Source organism: Momordica charantia (assembly GCF_013281855.1).
Source record: "Momordica charantia cultivar OHB3-1 chromosome 10 unlocalized genomic scaffold, Mcharantia_2.0 BLBB01000010.1, whole genome shotgun sequence".
NCBI classification, from domain to species: Eukaryota; Viridiplantae; Streptophyta; class Magnoliopsida; order Cucurbitales; family Cucurbitaceae; genus Momordica; species Momordica charantia.
This window is the reverse complement of record NW_028275158.1, coordinates 2,284,838-2,308,388: the sequence shown is the minus strand read 5'-3', so window position 1 is coordinate 2,308,388 and position 23,551 is coordinate 2,284,838. Positions and strand designations below refer to the sequence as shown.

The window sequence follows — 23,551 nt, the reverse complement described above, 5'->3', positions numbered from 1 at the left end:
ATAGCTAGAATTTATTAGCAATTTCTGGTTATCACAAGCATAGGTTTTGATTGAAGAACTATTTTCAAACTTGCATTTTATATTTTACTTTTAATATTTTTCCTTTCAAAAAATGTAATTAGATGACTCATAAGCATCGATAAATATATATATATGTACATCAAAAATCATTTTCACAAATTAAATTTTCTAATGAAAAAAAAAATAATGCTTGAAATACATCAAATAAAGTTAGAAAGGACCCACCAAAGACTACTCTAATATTAATCAATTAACTTTAGAAAAAAATTAAAATTTTATGAACCTTAAAATGTTTAAGTTATGTTCCTTAGATTTTGAATTATAGTTATTTTTAGTCTTTATCATTAATATTGATAGAGAATATATGGGACTAGATTATTCTATATATGACCAAATTTATTTCAAACCATATCTATCATCTTTTACAAACCAAAAATATTTCAAACCCTAATTTTAACCCAACCTATCCCACCTAATTATATGCCAAACCAATTTCCCAAATCTAATTCTACCCACTCATTTCTTATCTCTCTCCCCCAACTCTCACCCTTTCATTCAAATTTTTAAACATGACTTTTCATGTTTTAGAGACGATAGATTCAGAAAGAGCCTAAACGATGAAAATTTAGAAGAGAAGAGAAAAAACATAATTTGAAATTTTTAAAAATTCACAAAGCAATTATATCAAAGGTTCAAAATATTCAAATCCCATAATGGCCACCTACCTAATTAAGAATTAGTAATTCCTATGTTGTTCCCGACACCAAATGTTGTAGGATCAGATGGTTGTCCCGTGAGACTAATCGAGGTGCGCGTAAGCTGGTTCGGACACTCACAGGTATATAAAAAAAATACTCAAAATACAAAATTAGAGAAATACAACCTTAATTTGCTATACTAAACTAAATCTTGTGTGAGGAATGCAATAATCTGTGTGGAAATAGTAAAGAGTTGGTTAATTAAGAGTGAAAATAGATAGCTATTAGTATTAGGGTTTATTATAAGATGAGTTGGAAGATGGCAGCTGCGGGCAGCCATAAAGTTCCATGCCTAAATGGTATGTGCCGTGTGAGACCATTTCTATTACTATTTCAACATCTTTGATATTAACTTCAAAATGGACCCAAAAATCTTTCAAAAAATTTCCAAACCTAAATATAATTCTTCCTCCGATGTTTCCTCTTTATTTATAATTTTTTTTTTGATATCCATGAGTATCCGATCTAACTGACGTGTACGTCGACTGATCTTATGAGACAACTGTCTAATTCTAACACGTTTGATTGACAAAAAAAATTTATAGGGTATTTATTTGGCCCTTTAGGACCAACTATTATATTAAAAATGTCATCCAAAATTGTAATAGTTTAGAGTCTATTTCAAAACTATTTTACTTTATTTTTTAAAAGAAGTTTTCACTAAAAGAAATAGTTTTTAAAAACTTGGTTTTGTTTTTTAAATTTGGTTATAAGTGCGTTTTTAAAAAAATATGAAAGATATATGCTAAAACAGTTGTGAGAAAATAAAATAGATAGTTATCAAATGGGTCTTAGAAATTAATTATAAAAGATTTAGGTTAGTTTTTTTTTCTTTCTTAAAAGTATTTTTGAAAACAATAATTTGATATTTCAACATCATCAATTGTTTTTATCTCTTTTTTTAGTACAACATGTGAGAGGTGGGGATCGAACTCAAAAACTCGTTGATATATACTCGCTTTGACTCAATTGTTTTTTTAAGAGACAATTCTAACATTATTTATTTGTTCTTGAAGCACACATATTATCTCCAAAAATAAGATCTTATTAATTGATTAATTAAATTACTTCATAATACAAAATTTAAAAAGCGGGCCACATGTGTGTAGTCTCTCAAAAATCATATCTAATAAAGTTTAATCAAAGAAATAAATATGTTACAATATATATATATATATATATATATATATATATTTGAAGGATAACCTATAAATATAATTTAATCTTTAAAAAACAAATCCTTCAAACATGTCCCAAAAAGTTGAAAAATACAACGTAACTAAAAGTCAAGGTACTAAATTTAATGTTGATTTTGTCAACTTTTCTCTCCATGACGTCTAATAAATGCATGTTTTTTCTGGCCGTGTACAATTATAGTCAAAATATTGGAAATTTTAAAATGAAAATAAGTATTAATATGAAGGATGAAAATGAAAACTAAGAATTCTTATGTTATGGTTTAACATTAATTATGGAAATATTTACCATGGGTAATTTCGATAATGAAATAATGTAAAAGAGAACTTATGGGAATTGTTCTTTTAAGAACGAAGGAAAAAAAAAAACAGAAAAGAAAGCTATTATTATATGCTTTTTTATGTAAAGAATTATGCAAGTAATCAACACGATGGTAGTGGTAACTTTTGGCAAGTTAATATTTTAATATGTAGTAATAATAATAATAATAATAATAATAATAATAATAATATGCTCTAATATTTGAAAGTAACTTTTGCTAGAAAACAGCTAATAAATATACTCTTTTGTCTAGTTTTGTTGGGCCAAGTTTTGCTTTGAGTCAACAATGGGCTGGCCCAACATATTTGGGTCTTGGCTCCATAAACATAAGGGATCCCACTTATTGAATTTTAAAAATATACCATCCAATATTATAATTTAAAATTATGGTCAATAATTTTAGTTGGATTAAAAATTAAAATACTATTTTTTATCCATCCGCTCCCAATTTTGATTCATTTTAGTCTTTGTATTTTCAAAATATTCGTTTTGGACTTTAGTCTCTATAATTTTAAAACGTATTTTTTTAAGTTCAGATTTGAACTTTCTACGACTAGAGAATTTAGTAATATCTTGATCAGTAACATAGAGAATTTAGTAATATCTTGATGAGTTATGTTACGCTGAGAGTGTAGGGTAAAATTGAAAGAATTTTTTTTGCGTTTTTTAGAACATGTACATATCTTAAATGACCAAACACATTTTTGTCTTGCTAGTCTTTTATGGTGGAATTGTTTTTAGTCTGTAACAACATGAACGGTTCGCTTATATACCTACCTATATGGTTTGACTGACATCAATAAAGAGTCGAAACTGGTATCAAATTCCATAGTGATGAATGAATCTTCCCCATCTAAGACTAGTTCGAGATACCAATTTTTACTTACACAAAGAAAGAAAATTTTATTATATTGACCCAACAAAAATTGTATAGCTTATCTACTTCTTATGGTTTAAAAATATTTATTTATACTCACGTGATTCAATTAATTCATAAAAGGCTAAAAATATTGTTTTTTTTTTCCGGAAGAACAGAACATGTTTCACTTTTTGTTGTCAATGTTCTAAAATTTTCAAATTTGTTGATAATGTTTAAAAAAAAAACTATTAAATCTATATTCTAGAATGCAGTTTAAACTAAATAATATAACAGTGTAACACCAAAGAAATGTCATCTTATATAAATCGAAAAAAATATACGCGTAAAATGTAAAATAATTTTAAAATTTTTATTTTGGTCCTTTAACTATTAACATCTCAATTAATATCTTCCTATATTGATTTATTAGAAATGCAACATAACCTTTATATAAATATATAATGGGACTGTATAATTTTAATAAAAAATTCAGAACTAAAATTGAGATATTAAATAGAAATTAAGTAAACTTTAAAAATTTCCAGAACCAAAATAAGAAATATGCAAAAGTTAGAAGGCTAAAATTGCCATTAACCAATAACGTTCAAAGTTTTTTAATTTTCTTTTAATTAAAGTATAGAGTTTGAGAAATGTCTTAATTGTTAAAGTTGTATGCAAATTGATAAAATGTTGAAAGGTTAAATTTTATCCCTGGGAAATTGATTGACCTGAATAATTTTCCCTTCCACATGAAATATCCAACATAATATACAAATATGAAGAAAACAGTAAAGAACAAGAATACAACACAACAAATTATACTGGTTCACCACTAAGGACTACATCCAGTCTTCCATTCGGGCCAATCAGCGAGACTTTGACAACAAGACTCAACTGCGGAATTGACTGAATAGGACACGAGTGGGTACTTTCAAGCCTATGTGACCAATGCACTTATGCTGCCTTCACTCAAACACTTTCAAAGAAGCAAGGGGAAGGAGCGAAGCTGCTTTACCGAGTTTACGAGGGGAAGGGGAAGAGTTTTTGAAATCGATTCACTAAGCTAGCTTCACTCTTAAACTACTTGAACTAGATGAGCGGTACGAGCTACCTACTCTACTAATAGGCTTACTACAAAAGAAAGGAAGGCTATTTGAGATCCTTTTTCAAGGCTCAAGTACTCATACCCATAAGACCGATTAAGGAAAGATGTGGGTAATTCACTAATATTGTTAAGGATTGGAATGACACTCCCCAAAGTATTTTACACAATTAATATTTAGGAACAGGAATGCAAAACTCATAATAATCAAAATCTAATCACCCTGAATATGATGATTTTGATGAGCCTCAATGCCTCTGCCAATGTCTGAGCCTCTCCATTGAAACTGCCACGAATCCCTTTGAAAGCGGCTTAAAATCGGCTGAACAATAACTCCTTTTCGGCTAAGAAATCCTAAACCTGAAACTGCTCTTTTATAGACATCGAAACAGCGCCATGACGCTACGGACGAAAAATTCTGCCTACGCCCCCATTCGGACGGCGCTACATCCTCGGCCCAAATGGCCTACAGCACTCCGCTTCCCTATTTTTCAACCCCGCTTCGATCCTGACGCGTTCCGATTCGATCCTGACTCTTCCTTAGCTCGGTTCGACGTCGTTTTGACTCTACCAATCCCAACACATGTTGTTTTATAATATATAAACAAGTTATACTTACAATCTCGGAATTTCATTCTAACTCTTTATATAGATATATTGAACAATTTCACATTGGAGATTAAATATTTTCGTGAGGTTAAGATTTTTTGTTGTTGTTTTTGTTTTTGCTATTTTAATTAAACATACCATTAGTTGATAATTTTTTTTAATGAAATTAGATATAAGTTTTCTGAAAAGTAATGATATTAAATTGATCAGCTCAATCTAGAGTGCACGACTTGGTTCCTAGTTAAGGTAGAGATTTCATTAAGTTATAAATTCATTTCAGCATTTAATAAGATGAGAACAAAATATAGAAAATAATTTAATAACAAAGGGTTTAACTTGGGTTTTTTTTTTAGCATAAACTAATTGGTTCCTTTTAGAGTATAATAATACACAAATGTGGAGAGTAGAAATAATTCAAACTTTCGAGATTTGTCTTTTTATAAGAAAAAATTATATTAATATCTTAATTAGTTAATATATGCTTTATTTCTAAACTGACTTAAACTATATAAATTATAGCTCCAGTGTGTATCGATTTGTGAACAGAATAATCTGATCTTGATGGACTTTATCATAATTTTATACTATATGATTGATTATAAAGAAACCCCCAAATAAAATACTAGTAATTGTCTAACCCTTGAGAATATATAAACCATTTTTAACTTACAATTTACAATGTATGCCATTTTTCTTATTTGTTAGTGGGTTATCTTGGCATTATTATTATTATTATTATTATTTTATGGAATTTTTAAAGCTCCCCTATTTGAACTATGAAAAAAACAACTTATTTCGCTGAGATAAAATTCAGCTTAGTTCAAGAATTAAGACACCTAATCCTCTCGAGGTCGAATGTTAGATTCTCTCTCTTACAATTGTTGTACTAAAAGAAAAATCGCGAAAACAATTTGAAATATATTCTTCAAAATTTCTATTGTAGTACGATATATAAATATGATAAGAAAGTAAAAAATGAATTTATATGTGAAGTTCGAAATTTAGAGAGAAATATTTTTTGTAATATAAATGCCTAAAATACAATAATGGTAAATTTTAGTAACTAAAATATGATTTAAACCCTAGTTTTAATGGCCAACAATGAACATATAGTTTCGTCGTAGATACCTTTTTTCTTTTTCGAGGTCTGAGATTCAAATTTCCGTCTCTATCTTTAGAGTAAAAGAAAAGAAAAGAAAACTAGTTTTAATTAACAAAGTAAATTTGAAAAACAAATAGAAATACGCAAATATGATGAGAGGGAGCTCAATCCACCAAATCAACATAAATAGTACCATTAAAATATATATATTAAAAAAGTCACCATGTCAGCAATTGGACAACATGTGGTTATTTAATATATATATATATATACATATTTTACTTCACAATGCTTGTTCAATTATTATTTTAATTGAAGAAATTAACTCTTCATTAAAAATTCAACATTAGTTGGCGATCACGTGATTAAATAGTAATATCTCGAAAGTCTAATTCTTGTCAAGAGTAATTCAACATTAGTTGGCGATCACCTATCAACTTAAGTTTTTAGGTTGGATGGTGGTTTATTCATCCTTAATAATGATCGCTACCTACTGAAAAATTAATTTTCTAGATCAAGCAGTTGTTTTACGAAATTAGTCGAGATACGTGTCTATAGATTTGGACACTAGCAGATATAAAAACAAAAATAAAAGGGCTAAATTAAAAGGAGCATGAGTATGGGCTTTATAAATTATATACTCAGCTGCATCAATAGTGAAGAAGATAATGCAATCTTCAATGTCAGAGAAATTAATGGATCTGAAAGCCATTCATAAATGCTCCAAAATTATTTATTACAAATTTGTTTTCTTTTGTTTTGGGCTTCTCCAATCAATGAATCATTGGTTTTTATTTTTTTTTTATATTACAGATAAAAAAAAAAGATAGAATTCGACAATTAAATTATTACGAAAAATCTATTTGATAGTGTGAAAGACAGCTTAGATGCTTCATTGCTGAGTTTGGACCATAGATTTATGGTCATTTTACATTAAGTGTATGATTTGATCTCTGACAAGTCTACACTATTTTATTAATATTTGTCCTTACTATAACAAAAGTTTGAATTTTAAGTTTTAATGTATATAACTTTCTTCAATTAAATTATGAGTTGATAAGTTTGAATTTTAAGTTTTAAAGTATATAACTTTCTTCGATTAAATTATGAGTTGATAAGTTTGAATTTTAAGATTTAAGGTATATAACTTTCTTCAATTAAATTATGAGTTGATAAGGATAACATTATTAACAAATTGAATAACTCGAAGGAAGTGACGCGACATTTAAAAAGAAATTGCTTTAAATTATTGGATGGTAGGAAGACAATCAAAAGATTAGGACATGGTTAGTAATCTGAAAACAAAAATCTAAAAATAATCCATTCAATGAAAAGTTTGTATTCTTGTTTTCAAATAGATTTGAAAATTGAATCTTAATTAAAAAAAAATTCATGATGTTTTCTAATATAATGGTAGGTCATTACTTACCCATTAAATATTTAATTTAATCTAAAATATTATTAACCAATTTATTAATATAAATTTTATAAATTTTATTAGAATTAGTTTTTTACAATATTATATAATTTATAATATATTATATTTTATCTATTTTATTCTTAACAAAATAAAATGAATTTACAACATGAAATAGCGTATTAATCAAAGTTTTTAGTTTTTTAAATACAGCTATGATTTTGGAGTTCTAGATTCAAAATCTAAAAATATTGAAAATATAAAAAAGTTGTTTTTAGAATTTCTACTATTTGGATTACAAAACCGTTTCCATCATTTTTCTCGAGAAACTATGGAAATTTCTTATCCTTCTTCTCGAAGAAATTATACATAAGATAGTTTTCACCACATACGGCTGGCTCTCGTTCAATTCCTTTGAAGCCATTCAATGCACCATATCCATCTAATCGAATGGGTACGGTTGGTTCTCTCTCTTTTTTTTTCCTTAATTATTTCTTTCATCATGGGCTTGTGTAACTATTGTGGTGTGTGAAAGCTTGGAGCATTGGATCAGCAGATTCGCACCCCACGACCGTTGAATTTCCAAATATCTTAATCACATTTTGGAAGAAGAAAAAACACAAAAAAAAAATAAAACTATATACATCTTAATTAATGATACGAAGTTAAAGAACAATTCTACCCACCAAAAACAACTCGGATTACTTTGTATAAGTACGAGGATGCATGGAATTTGGAAAGCCAGATTTCAGTAGTACAAAAGCAGATTACTTTCCTATTTTGCGAAAAAAATGGCTTCTTCCTCCATCAAAGGCAACCCCACGGCGGCGGCCACCGTGTTCCTTCTTGTTGTTCTTCAGTTGCAGGCTGCAGCCTTTGCAGCGGGCGCCGCCCCCGGCAGCGAGGAGCAGCGGGAGTTCGACTACTTTGTGTTGGCCTTGCAATGGCCAGCCACTTCCTGCACAAATCCCGGAAAGTGTTGCCCCTCCAACGGTTGCTGTCGCGGGTGAGTTTTATTAATATTCATGCGGTTCCATCTAAAAATCAATTAACAACGGAAGGAATAATGAATGTCTATTAGAAATTTTTATTGTCGGGACTCTTCTGGTTCATTAATCGTGGTCAGATCCTCGTTTAAACGTGTTTTAGACTCAAATACCGTATCGATATTCATAGGTTTTATCTAAAAACTAATTGACTATGAGAAGAGTAAATCATGTCAATTATAAACACTGGTTAAGTCTTTTATCTTTTTCTCGTAATTAACCTTCATCTAGATAAACCTTCATCTTTGGATTTTTTTTCTTTCTTTTGATGGGGTTGGTTTCAGTTGACTTTTTGAAGCTAACGATTGTTTTGTCTGATTTTTTTTCGTGTGTCTGCAGAGCTGAGTCTCCCACTGAATTTACAATCCGTAAGTGGTGTAATTAAATTGATTAATAGTGTTTTAGTTAAATTAATTAATAGTGTTTTAATTATGTGGTGGAATAATTAATTAAATGTGGCAGATGGGCTGTGGCCTCAGTATGAAGAGAAAGGATGGCCTTCATGTTGCAGTGATGCAAGCTTCAGTGAAAATGAGGTCTCTCTCTCTCTCTCACACACACAACAATCATCTCTCTTTTCAAACATAACTTAAGTGTTTGCTCGTCTTATTTTATACTACATTTAAATTTGATTTCGACTTAAATTATGCTAGTTTTGTAAAACGAATTAAAGGTGAACAAAATGTATCATTTCCAATTTGTTTTCATACTTATAAAACGAACAAATCGTTAAAACGAGTCTAACTCAACGATAATTGACATATATCTCTCCAATCAATAGATTGTGAGTTCAATTCCCTACACCCACGTGTTTGTACTTTAAAAAAATGAACAAAACACAACAACATTTCCAATAATGCTAATGGCTAAATATTTAACCAGCTTAAAAATAGGTTTAAATGAGTAGTTTTAACTTTAGTTTATTTTAGTTTGTGAACTTTCAAAATATCTATTTTGATGCACTTTTAAAATGTCCCTATCGTTTTCAAAAGTATTAACCTTTAATTTGTTTTCCTATGGTGTAGATTCTTAGCTTGAATAAGGATATTCAAAAGTATTGGCCAACTTATCGATGTGGGACAACATCAACCTGCCATAGGACCAAAGGCTCATTTTGGGCTCATGAGGTTTCAAAATTCTCTCTCTCTTCTTCTTTCTTTAGCTGAAAATCAACCAAAATTTGAGACTCATCCAAGTTTCTCTCTTGTTGTGTGATGCCCATTATTTGACATGTTATCATTGGTGCATGAAGTATGGTAAGTCGTATTATATTCTTCAATATTTCATAATATATATTTGTAATGTTTAATTTTTTGATCTTCATCTTTTATTTTGTTTCTACTTCTCTTTGATCTGTCTTTGCAGAAAAGCATGGGACTTGCGCAGCTCCTGTAATTGTGGGAGAATTTGATTACTTTTTGACAACCCTCACCATCTTCTCCAAGTACAATGTCACTGTAAGCTAATAGATCTTTGGTGCATATAACGTGTATAAAATTTTTCATTATTATGGAAGTTCGAAGAGGATCACGTGTTCAAAATAAAAATGACTTAAACGAGCATCCGGCTCAAGAAATCAGATCTAACCAAGATCGGTGAACCAGAACAATTTTGAGGGGCATGTTAAAGATCTAGGAGTTATAATAAACCTACGATGAACACCGACAAAGTTGATATTGAATTATGGTCTTAAAATTTGGTCTCTTTTTCCATTTTTTTGTTACCAGAAAGTTCTGAATGATGCTGGATTTGTAGCTTCCGATACTGAAAAGTATGCCCTTGGAGATGTGGTAGCTGCAGTTCAGGATGCTTTCAATGCAACTCCCAAGATTTCCTGCGCCAAAAAGGGAGCTGTTAAGGAACTTTGGCTATGCTTTGACAAAACTTTTCAGGTATATTTCATTTCTGTGTTTTCATCATAAAATCATACCCAAAAGCTTTATGATATGAATTTAATTGGCTAACTTTTCAAATTTAATTTCCTCGTTGAAGCCACGTGATTGCGATCTTGCGAATTCATGCCCGGATTTCATCAAGCTCCCAACATATGAGCCACAGGGTTAGTTTAATTATTTCTTTTAACCCAAAAGTTTAAGCTAAGTTATATGGTATAGGTTTAATCTTGTTTAATTTGTTTATTCTCTTTTAACCTTTATGTTTTGTGATATATAATTGCAGAGGCTAATAAGGTTGAGGGAGCAATTCCATGGATGGGTGATGCTGAAGCAATTATCTAACTTCCTTTTTGGATTTGGAAATCCTTTAAACAGTTTGCAATTCCCACCATGAAAAATTTGGAACTTTCATTGGGTAATGGTGAGAAATAAAATAATTACCAATTCGATGGAATTGGGATGCGTTTTTAATTTCTTGCATTAATTAGGAAGAATCTCTATGTTTGATACATTGATTAATCTCCAATTTTCATACACTCCTTGAAAGAAAGCTAAAAGAGGTGCATTTTATGGTGAATTACAACACCACATAGATCTGATAGAGATGATAAAATAAAGTCTTGGTCCTTAATTTATTAATTCATATGTGTGTATTTACATTATTAACAAATTAACATTTGAGGAAGATGCTAGGTTTCTGCAAGCAAAAATGAGAGACATCTCCAACGATTATTGTTTATAGAAAAACTAAAAGATATACATATTATATATGTTGGTGTGTTAAAAGCAATAAATAATAGATAATAGATGTTGGGAGTGATAAAAACGACGTGGCATGTGGACCAGTAAGAGTTAGCTCGGCTTAAAGAGCTAGCTCGGCCATAGAGTTCACCTCGGCCATAAGAGGTAGCTCGGCCATAAAGCTCACTTCAGCCATACAGTTCACCTCGGCCAACAAAGATGAGCTATATCACAAAACAATTCGCCGTGATTTGCGGGATGGTTGTAACCACTCCTCAACTGCAGTTAGAAGCTCACACCTATAAATAGAGCTGCTCGTCTCACATTTCAGGGTCCCCTGTTTGGTACACTTCCAACTCATCTTCCAGGTCATCCTCTATCCGAGCTGAGGCAGGTTTGGTCAATTTTTTGTTCAAACAATAATCAACCCGAGCATAACTCAATTTGAATACATTACTCGAATCCTCACTCAAAAAGGTTTAGAGAGAATGAATTCAAACCTCGTATGGTCACCTATCTAGGAATTAATTTCTTATGTATTTTCTTGACAACCAAATATAATATGGTCATGCAATTGTCCCGTGTGAGATTAGTGAAGGTGCATGCAAACTCGTCTGAATAGAATATATATATATATATAACAAATATTGTTGAACTAACAAAAGATTAAAAAAAAATGGAATATATAGATTTACTTAGAAAACTCTTTCAAAAAAGGATTTGTTTGGAATTATGTAACGACACATCATTTTTCAACCAAGCTTTTTTGAAAAGTGATCACCATTAGATAGCAAAAATGACTATTCTCAAGCTAGATTTAAATATAGACAATTAAAAACTTTTCTTTCTTTTAATATAATATTTTAAATATAAACTAGATCGGTAACAATATATACTAAATCAAACTAAATTTTACCAGTTGAACCAGTCAATAGCGGAGTATGAAAATATTATAAATATTTTATTAGTATTTATAGTTATATGTTCAAGTACGTTTATATTATTATATATATAAGAGAGATATTTTACTTGGTATTATTGTCTATGCTCACTCCCATTTATTTTAGCGGTATACCAGAAGTAGTATTTTAAAAAAAAAAAGTCAAAGACAGATGAAAATTTCGAGAAAAAGTTGAAAATCAAGGAAAATTAGGAAAATATTTAGAATTAGTTAATGAAACTATAATTGTAATATAATTGACATTTTTAATTATTTTACATAAAAATAATATCAACAAAAAGTTTGGACAACATTATGCAAAACATAAAAATTTTGATAAAATTGGTTCAAATAAGCTAATAAGAATTTTACTATCACTTTGATTATGGAAATAGATATCGCGATATCCAATATATGAATTAAATTTACTCAACCTACTAGCTTAAACTTCTGGGTTAACGTAGCCTTATATGACAATAGATTGTTTAGGTTTGTCAAAGTGAGCATAGTTTAATGGTAATTGACATCGTGTGATTTGGTGCTCAAACCAATCGACTCTCGTTAGTTCGATAAGTTTCGATCAATTCGATGGATTTTTCAGCTTCATGTTCACGTTTAAATTCACATGTTGGTTTTGTGTGTGATGTGTATGAGATTAGATCCTTGTAGAGGACCTTCGAACCAGCATATTTGGCCTTTGGCCGTTGGCTTGGCTCCCAAAATAAAGGTCTTAAATCACCCTAACCAAAATGACAATAGTGCCCATCAACAATCAAAACTTAAGGTAAATAATAATTTTCTTTATTATTATTTAAATGTGAAGTTCTGACCATGAGAACTACCAATTGCAGCTTCCAAAATGGCTTCTTTCTCCATCAAAATCAAAGCGTACCCGGGGGCGCCCACCGCGGAGGACGGCGGGGAGCAGCCGGAATTTGACTACTTTTTGTTCGCCCTGCAATGGCAGTGTTGCCCCTCAAATGGCTGCTGTCGTGGGTCAGTGTCTTAGTTTAACAAACCATTGTATTATTTCTTGTTTATTTTAGGTTAAATTTCATTTTTTCCACTAGATTTGAGGATAATAAATAATTAAATTTGTGCTGATCCATAAACTTGAACTTTTAAATTTAGTAGTGATTTATGATGCGTATCTAATGATTTTCTATCTGCAGAGCCGAGTCTCCCACTGAGTTTACCATCCTTAAGTGAAAAACTGAGGTCTGGATTATTTAATTTTGATATGGATGCTGTAAAATAAATAAAATAGATTTAAGAGTAAGTGTTTGAATTAATAATTATATTAATATGGCAGATGGGCTGTGGCCTCAGTATAATAATAAAACATGGCCTTCATGTCTCACGGATGAAATTTTTAGTCAAATCCAAGTAACCCACGATCTTATCTTATAAATTATATTTTCTGTCAGTGTCGGAGTCAGTTTACGCACACCTCAACTAATTTAATAGGATAGTTGTCTGACCCTCAAACATTTAAGGTAAGTGATCATTATAGATTTGAATCAATTTTTCTCGATTTAAACTAGCTCCTTTAGATCGATGAGCTACCCATAATGCTTGTCTTATAAATAGTTATAATTTTCTCCCACTGCATTATCTTATATAATTTAAACTAGGTAAATAATAATTTTCTTGAGCTTAATATATATATCCTTAATATATGCAAGTGAAGATATTGAGAAGTATTGGCCAACTCTTCAATGTGCTTCTTCAACAACCTGCCATGAAACCAATGGATCATTTTGGGTTCAATGAGGTTCAACTTATTTTCTAAGCATTACAGTGGTGAATAATAATAAATTAATAAGACTAAATATTTGTTTGACTATTTTTTTTTTATCAATTAAGTTCTCACAATAACTAAATATTAAAGAGATCGCAAAAAATGAATCTACCAATAATAATTCTATGAATTTTTCTATTATTATCAAACAAATATTTTTTTTTAGTACAGGTAAGAGGAGTAAGGGATCGAACTTACAACTTCTTGATTAGATATATAATGTCAATTATCGCGTAGCTATACTCGATTTGGCACAAAAATATTTAAGAGGCAATTTTATATAGCAAAATGTAATTTTGAGTCCAATAGGTTACCGCATAAGAAATCGTATAAAATGAGTAAATTTTGTATTTTATCGACTATAAAATGAAGAGTACTTTTAGGCTCCATTAATAAAAATATATTTTCGTGTTACATCATCTGTGTCAACTAATTTTAACGTTGTGTAAAAATAACAACTTAATTGGAAGAAAAAATCAATACATTGAAGATGAAATTGAAACTTAATTAACAGGTTAGAACCTAATTGAAAAAACTCTAAAATATTAGGGACTAAAATATCTATTTACTCATAAAATTGGATGCGTTTTTAATTTCTTTACATTGGGTTTGGAGTTTGCATTAGAAAGGATTTTTTTAGTATAACAAAGGTAGGTCGGATGAAAGATTGAACCTAACTCTAACATCTAGAGAATGTGTAAGATGTCATAATCGTCAAGCTAAATCATATTAATTAGCTGCATTAAGAAGAAGGATTGGTCGACCTTCTCAATGCATTTACAATCTAACATTTTATTAAGATTTAATAAACTTGAATTATCAATTTGAACATAGCTCAATTGATTAGACATCGATTTCCGACCACAAAGATGTGAGTTCGAATCTCCAACTCATATATTGTACTCAAAATATTTTTTTCGAGAAAGAGGTACCATTTCATTAAGAGGTATGTGAGAAACATACATACAAAAAGGAAAAGGAAGAGCCTAAAAAATGTGGTCGGTTTCGTTTCGCGCTGGCTTTTGAGAGGCTTTGACAAAAACTCGGTAATAAAATTGTTAATAGTTCTAGGGAAAGTAATTTGTATCTGAAAAATATGGAAATCGAGCTTGTATCTTATCTGCTGTATTGAGACCTCTATGGAGAAGGCACCAAAGAAAGAATTTGCATTTTGTTCAGAATGAGGAGGCTCAAAAAATTATCAAAGAAAATTGATTGATCAATTTGTGACGGTCCTGATAGGAGGAATTTCATATCCTGCACAGAAAATGATAGGAGGAATTTCATATCCTGTACAGAAAATGCTCCATTAGAAATAGCTCTCCAAATGATTTTATCAGGGCCTTTAGAATCAGATGGCTGTGTAAAAGAGGATGTAAATATGGGGGCTTTGAAGATCCTCCTTTATAAGCTTTTCAAGTGCTTTAGTAACTTGACTGGGGGCTTTGAAGATCGATAGGTAATTAGTTGACAAACTGTTATTGAATGAGAGTTAGGTGACCACCTTTTGATATGTAAGAGTACCTTTTGATATGTAAGAGTATTTCTAACTTTCAAGTTTCTTGTGAACTCGCTCGATGATCGGATCCCAAAAATATGAAACCTTTGGATTATTACCTCCCAATGGCATCCCCAGCTGATTAATTGGAAGAGAAATAATTGAGCAATCCCATATTCTAGCTAGATGGGGGAGATCTTCAGCTCATATATTGATATCGGAAGATGAGGATTTTTGGATATTGATGTTGAGGCTAGAAGTTAGTTCAAAAGACTTCAGTAGGTAATAAAGATTCTGGAGCTTGGTCTCATAAGCAGTAAAGAACACTAATATATCATCGACAAATAAAAGGTGGGAGAGATGGAAATTCTTATATTGAATGAGAAAACCTTCAATAAGATCATTTGTGTAAATGTCAGTAAAATTGCTTCCTTTTCGATCAATTGATCCGTGACTAGTAAAATGTCTAAGTTATTTTTGTTGTACTCAAAATAAATAAATAAAATTGAAAATATTAGCAAATTTGAGACCAATTTCTATGAAAATGATGAATCAGCTCCTTTCCATATTTGATAAATCTCCAATTTTCATACTCTCTTGAGAGCTCCCTCGACCACCAAGTCGTTATCGTATCTCGACCTTTTAAGACTAAACATATATTCTATTAAATCTCTCAACTTTATGACATCGCATAAATTAAATAATATCTTGTTGGTACATAGACAAAGATATTATTTAATTTATTGAGTAAATTTTTTAATCGGATAAAGCAATGTATCAAATTGATAGTTTAATTGAATTAGAAATAAATATAATATTTACGGAGGGTAGGTTTGACTGTATTCCTCTCCTATTTTTAAATATCACGTCATCAGACCAAAACTTCTAAATTATTATACTTCATGAACTAAATTTTATATATATTTCTACCCTAAATATTATAAATCAAATTAATGACTTCAAAATCTTAAAGTTCATAATCTTCAATAATTTGGGAGACAAACTCCAACAGCAAAACGACAGCTCTCCATTGTGAAATGGACAAATAGCAGCTTCCAGTGGATTCTATTAATAATGATTTGAGAAAAATCAACAATTTTTTTTTTTGAATGTTTTCATGTTAACATATTTACGGTATTCACCGATTTCAATCTCAAAATGAGTTGACCATAAGAAAGGTAGTCCATTTCTACTTATCGAATTTGGTTGGATCCCATTTTTTGATCTGAAGCTAGTTTGATCATTATCAATATTCATGAAATTTCATCTTAAAAATAATTGGCAATAAAAGGGATAGTTCACATCTATTATAAATCTTTTTTAAGTTATTTATATTTTCAATGTGGAATCCTTAACCATGTGTATTTTACTCACCGACACATTGCATTGAATGTTTTATCTAAAAAAATAATCTAAAAAACTGAAATAATTTTTTATATAATCTAAGAATTAAAAATATAGAGAGAAATAAAATAAACATTAAACTTTTGATTTAAAAGGCACCAAGTAGCGTCCCACCGCACAGAGTAAGGCTCTTCTCCTATATAGCCCACGTGACACCCTTTTGGTAATTTGAACTTCCTACTTCAAAGAAAAGAGTACATGTCTTTGTTGTTGAGTTGCGTTCTTGGTTGGTAAACGATCATTGAACGTAATTCAATTGCGGTTAATGTCATTCTCTCTCGCTGCTATCCCTATTCATGTATTTTACATTTTTGGTTACAAAGAGAGATAATCTTTAATGAAGGACCACCTATTTGAACTATTTGTACTGCACTAATAATTGACTTGACAGGAAGATAATGCCGTCACAAAAGGTCGAATTTCTATTGGTGATAGAAGGGAGAGAAAATCTTTGAAGAAGGACCACTTATTTGAATTATTTATATGCAGTAATAATTGACCTGGCAAGAAGATAATGGGCTCTTTAAAGCCATGAAGTATATGCCACGTAAGCCCTAGTTAGTACTACACGTGGTTTGGGGATTTATCATAGTTTAAGTTAAATTACAAATTAAGAAAAGTTATTAAAATGACAAAGGGAAGAGAAAGATAGAAATGTCACATAAACTGCGAAGATTCATTTTAAACAATCAAGGTTAAATTACAAATTGGTTTCTACGATTTAGACTTAATTAGGTTTTAATTTAATTCTCATACTTTTTTGGTTACGTTTTAAAAGTCATCTCTAAATTGTATTTTATTCAGGAAAACAACTCCTCTATTTTCTTTGATATATTTTCTGCTCAGCCATGAGTCTTGATAAAATCAATTAACCCAAGATTAGTGGAGTTTGACCAAATTAAAATATCTTAAATCATAGGAACTAAATTAAAACTAAAATTAACATTCAAACTATTTTCAACAAAAAAAAATTAACATTCAGCTAAATTGAAACATTGCTCAAAATTTGTAATAAGAAAATAATAAAAAATAAAACTTCAAAAATGTAAAGAGCTTTTATTGAGTATTAAAGTTGTGTTAAAATTTTTCAAATAAACACCGAATTGGTTGATCTTTAGAATTATAGAGACCAAAATAGACGTTTAGAAAGTACAATATCTAAAAAATTAGGAAAATATTTAACTCCTTAACGGTAAGGAAGAATCTTGTGTTAATTACAATCCTTACATGTTTAACAATTAAAAGAGATAAATGTAAAATTAGAGACTTTTTTATAAATATTAACGAGTTGTCAATTTTTTAATTGTAATAAAAACAAGATTTGATCATCATCGTTGAGGAACCAAATACTTTTTAAAAAACTATTCCAAAGACTACTAGTGGTAAAGACTTAAAAGGTCTTTTGTTGCTCAATAAAAGCAACGAACTTCAATTATAAAAATCCGAATGCCAGACAATATCGACTCCAGAACAAAATAAATAAATAAATAATATACTATCGAAATGGTATCTAAACTCTTTTTTTCTTTTCGGTTCAAATTCACGTGTGTGTTTTTGTGTGGTGGAATGCGAGAACTCGGGGACCCTATCCAGGAGAACGTGTTGATCACCACGACAAAAATATCTCAATCATACCGAAGAAAAGACATTTACGCCCATGGAAAGCACTAGAATTACCAAAAATGCCCCCGTCTCCTTCCTTGTATAAGTAGGAGGATGAAAAACCAGACCTCCGCACAAAAAAAATAAGAAAAGAAAATGGGTTATTTCTCCATCAGAAGCAACTCCGTGGCCGCGGTAGCGGCGGCAGTGTTCGTTGTTGCAGTTGTACAGCTGCAGACGGCGGCGTTTGCGAAAGATCAGCGGGAGTTTGACTACTTTGTGCTGGCTCTACAATGGCCAGGCAGTGCCTGCAAAAACATAAGTTATTGCTGCCAAGACAACGGTTGCTGCCGTGGGTCAGTTGCTACTTTTTTTTAATTTTTTTAAAGAATGAATAAACTAACCCCAACTCGAAAGTTAAAACTCTCGAGTAAAGTAAATTTAAATTTAATTTATATATTGTAAGTGAGAATCATTATAAATTGGAAGGTAAGAGTTCGAATACAGACCGTGCCGTCTTGATACCAGATGAATAAACTTAAGTGAATGGATTGATAAATTTAATTCATATATTGAATATTAACCTCTGTTTTGTTTTTAATGTTTCAGTCGCGAGGTTGAGTTAATTTCTTTAACCATTTTTTTTTTCTGTGTGTAGATCTCAGACTCCCACTCAATTTACAATTCGTAAGTAAAAAAAACATCAGCCGTTGGATTTGTTTTTAAGATATAATTTAAAAGTGTTTTGAATAACATAATTATATAATTAATGTGTGTAACGGCAGATGGGCTGTGGCCTCAGTATGAAGTCAAAGGATGGCCTTCATGTTGCACTGATGAAAGCTTTAATGAAAATGAGGTCATTTTCTCATCGTACCACCTATTTCTCCTTTAACTTTTATATATTTTCTCGTACTAATATTTTATTTTATTTTTGCATACCACGGCAGAAATTTACTAGACACGAAATCAAAAGTCTAAATACGTCTAAGTATAAACTTTTAGAAATAGGGACGGAATAAACATATAACTCTTAAAGCACGCATTCTAACAAGTTTATATCGACCTCTTTGTGCCGACTCCTCAGTAATAAAAAAACAAAAGTTTATGGACCTATTTGAAACTTTTTAAAGTTCAAGACAATTTATCATCTTACCGACCAGGACTATCTTATGGACCAAGACGACTTATTAAGACGGTTCATGATCAAATCTATGATTTAACCTAAACAGAGAAAAAGAAAAAAGCAAATGTAGTGATAAATATGCAATTGTGAATTATTGTAGATTTTAATTGATTTGCAGACAAGATAAAAGGTGACATTAATGTTAAAGAATAACATGATTCCAATTACACTTTGTAGATTTTTGTGTTGAGGAAGATTCTTCCGGAGATTTGGCCAAGTTATCGATGTGGTTCTGTAACATCCTGCAATAATAAAAAAGGATCATTTTGGGCTGAAGAGGTTCAAATTCTTCTTTTCCTTTCCTTAGCTTATTTATCAAATTATGAAATTTTGAATTTGAATTTGAGCCTAATCCCAGTTTGTGTGTTTTGTTGTATGCTGGGATGGTGGCCAATATTGCTGCAGTATGGTAATTGCTTCTAATTTCACCTTTCATCTCTATGATGTTTTTTAGAATGCAATTAAAAAGTTTTTCTTTCTTGTTAAAATTTTAAATACAAGTGAAAAAAAAAACACTTTAAAAGGGAAATTCGAACTCTTTCGTGCAGAGAAGCATGGAACCTGCGCAGCTCCTGTAATCGAGGGCCAATATAATTACTTTTCCACAGCCATCGGCCTTTTCAACACGCACAACGTCACTGTAAGTACTGTAATCAGTTGAGCTATGTTCTGGTTGGCTTCTCTTCAATAGATTTATTGATTAGAGTGAATTCTTCGGAAACCTTAACGTTTATAAAACTTTTGTTTGTTGTACTATCAAGAAAGCTCTGGAGAATGCTGGAATTGTAGCTTCTGATACTGTAAAGTATCCTTTAAATGATGTCATGGCTGCAGTTGAGTTTGCTTTTGGAGGAACTCCAAAGATTATGTGTGGTAAAAAGGGAATTATCAAGGAGCTCTACCTATGCTTTGACAAAAAATTTAAGGTATATGTTTTTCTTTTTTTTTACTCATTCATAAATTTAATTAGCTAGCTATTGATTACATATTCCATCAAATCTTCATAATTTGTGACCAATTGATGAAATATTTACTGGTTGCAGCCACGTAATTGTGACGAGACAAAATCGTGCCCTAAAAAAGTTAAGCTCCCAACAATTGAGCAATTGGGTAAGGATTTTTTCATTTTTTTTACCTGAATTCGAACACATCAAATGTTAAATAATGCGTCGCACATATTTGAGCACATAAAACATCTTGCTTTCGTATCATGTTAAATGTTAAATATTATCGGTTAATAGTTTAATCTTGTTTAATATATATATATACTGTTTGATGGTATATATAATGCAGAGTCTTACATGGGTGAGGGAGCAATTCCAAGGATGGCTGAAATTGCTGAAGCAGTTATCTAAACTTGTGTTTGGGCCAAGAAGTTATTGAAAATCCTTTCAATTTCTTGCTAATGATCTCAGTTTTCACCATGAAATTTTGGAACTTTCATTTGGTTGAAAGGCCCCATTATGTGGACTTGCTTTTCTAAGTAAAAAGAGTCGTGGATGATAAATAAAATGATCATTTGGAATTGGATGTGTTTTTAATTTTGAGGAATGAAGGGCTCGTTTGGTAACGTTCTTATTTTTTGTTTATGTTTCTTCATTTTTAATAAAGAAAATTGAATTGCATAGCTCCAACATCCATGGATTCAAGTATGATAAAATAATATTTCTATTTGTGTTTTGGAACAAATTAGAAACCAAAACAAGAAAAAAAAAACTTGTTTTAGTTGTTTTCAAAATTTTTATAGAATTTTGAGAATGTCTCGAAAAAAGAAAAATAAGAAACATAATTAGTTGCAAAATACTTAGATTTGTTAAGAAAATTATAAACGAGAAATACGAAATAGAAACGTTATCAAACGTGCCTGAAATTTTCCACTGGTTCCCAAAATTATTTGAGACCATTCCCATGAAAAGGATCAATCTCAACTCTTTAATAAGTATCTCCAATTTTCTTCCTTTTTTTCTTTTTATGAAAGAAGGCTAAAAATGGAATGTTTCAAGATAATAAGGTCGAAATGTGTGAAATGAAATGTTGTCCAGATTATTAATTGATATCTTTATTATAAAGTACATTATTAATAATGAATTAACATTTAAGAAATTTGTTGGGAGAATTGAAAATTTACTGTTAAATTTGATACACCTTGTTAAGCTCTAGGGTAAAAATTGATTTTTTAATTAATTATTATATATATGAAAAATTATTAGATCGTCAGAATAATCCTTAGAATTGATATACTTTATATTAACATATATCATTAATAGTAGTTATATTGGTATATCACTAATAAATTTTATCAATATACAAAAATTATAAATCGTTGATAGACGTCATATTGATACATCAACAACAAAATTTTGTCAGATAGATAGAATATACTTTATATTATATATACCAATAATATACTTTATCAATAATACAAAATTAGTAAATAAGTAATTTACATTTGCAAACTAATTTTCCGTGTGAAAATATTTGTAGAATTTGCAAACTAGTTATAACATCTTTTTTTTGGTGCCAATATTGATAGAATTTACCGGACACAAAATTGAAAGTTTATTGATCCGTTAAAATCTTTCATTGACGGACAAAACTTATAATTTATTCAAACAGAAATTAAATATACTCTAACATATATGTTAGAAAGGAATTAAATATACCTTAATGCATAAATGATATTGCCATTAATTATCCATATGATAGATTCATCTGCAAACATTAAACAAGATAAATGTGACATTTGTTAAGATCAATATATATCATTTCAATAATTTAATGGCCATTTGAAACATGTTACCACTGGGGCAGTATGTTAATTAAGTTACTTTAATTTGTTTTTTCTTTCTTATTCCTTCTTTCACTTGAGTCGCTGACAATATACCGACCTATTGACACTAAAACAAGGTTGAATTGTGAACTTAGTTCTCAATTATTTCAAGTCTAATCTATTAAATCTCTCGACTTTATACAACATCGCCAAACAAAGAGAGGTTTTAAGAAAGAGCATGAGTTTAGTTATATTGAAGAGATGTACGGTTGCACATACAAACAAAGATATTAATTTAACTTAGAGGAAAACTCTTTTCTCGTGTAACCTACGTAGCACCATTTTACTAATTTAATACTAGTTTAATAGTTTTAATAAATGACTTAAAGAATGATGGTTAACTTTCTTTTTTATTTATTTAGTACAACAAATATAAAATGTGGGGATTAAAAAATAGGTCTTTACTGCTAAGTTATGTTTCGTTGGTGGAGAATTATTTTGACTCTAACATAGTTGCTTTCTGGAGAGTGGACAAAATAGAGAGAAACTTTGAATGAAGGACGACGATGGTATGAATTATTTACATTTATTTACTCATTTGCATATCAATGATTGAATTGGCACGAAGATAATGCAATCTCATCCTAGAATCTATTGAGTGTATGCCACGTAAGTCCTATTTGGATAGAATGAGAAAGTACATTCAGACTTAATCTTGTTTTTTAATTAGTATAATATGTAGGGTGGAGATTTGAACTGGTATCTTAATCCGATGTACATTCTAAACTTTATTTTCTGAGTTTATTTTAAAATATATCAACAAAATTAATGGTGGTATTAGCATAGAGAGGAAATTATTAGAGTTGGAGTATAGCTCAACTAATTAAGATGTGTATCTCTTATCTTGGTCGTAAATTTAAAATTTCATCCACCCGTATTATTGTACTTAAAATTAAAAGAAGAAACTATTATTTAAGGAAAAAAAAAATACAAAAGATATGTCATATTGGTGCTAAAAACCTCAACATAATATAATAGGTAGTAAAGAGAAAAGAAAGAAGAAGGTTTAAGATTGACAGCTAAAACAAGCATTTTCTTCGATTAATTTTCTTCTATTGATGTCATTTCGAAACATAATACATGTTCTTTTAAACTTTTAAAAAAGAGTAATGGCTATTAAAAGCCAGCTCTATTCACAAATCACTACAACGTAGGTGGTGGAAATCGACTTACAATCCATGGAGATATATGTCAATTACTGATTTTAGTGATAAAAAAAGTT

General features: G+C 30.2%; 2 protein-coding genes across 2 annotated transcripts; both read left to right on the top strand.

Annotated features, from left to right (window-relative positions):
* Window positions 1-7,827: 7,827 nt before the first annotated feature.
* Window positions 7,828-10,838, top strand: LOC111011504 (ribonuclease 2). The gene is made up of 9 exons (XM_022285293.2): window positions 7,828-8,392; window positions 8,772-8,800; window positions 8,895-8,968; window positions 9,458-9,559; window positions 9,685-9,688; window positions 9,798-9,889; window positions 10,160-10,324; window positions 10,425-10,491; window positions 10,611-10,838. Exons 1-9 carry the CDS (start codon window positions 8,178-8,180, stop codon window positions 10,667-10,669), a joined length of 807 nt encoding a protein of 268 aa, XP_022140985.1. The 5' UTR covers window positions 7,828-8,177; the 3' UTR covers window positions 10,670-10,838.
* A 7,603-nt stretch (window positions 10,839-18,441) lies between these two features.
* On the top strand, window positions 18,442-21,069 carry LOC111011505 (ribonuclease 2). The gene is made up of 8 exons (XM_088116863.1): window positions 18,442-18,669; window positions 18,972-19,000; window positions 19,099-19,172; window positions 19,677-19,908; window positions 20,048-20,139; window positions 20,261-20,425; window positions 20,543-20,609; window positions 20,793-21,069. Exons 1-8 carry the CDS (start codon window positions 18,470-18,472, stop codon window positions 20,852-20,854), a joined length of 921 nt encoding a protein of 306 aa, XP_087972989.1. The 5' UTR covers window positions 18,442-18,469; the 3' UTR covers window positions 20,855-21,069.
* The last annotated feature ends 2,482 nt before the right edge of the window (window positions 21,070-23,551 follow it).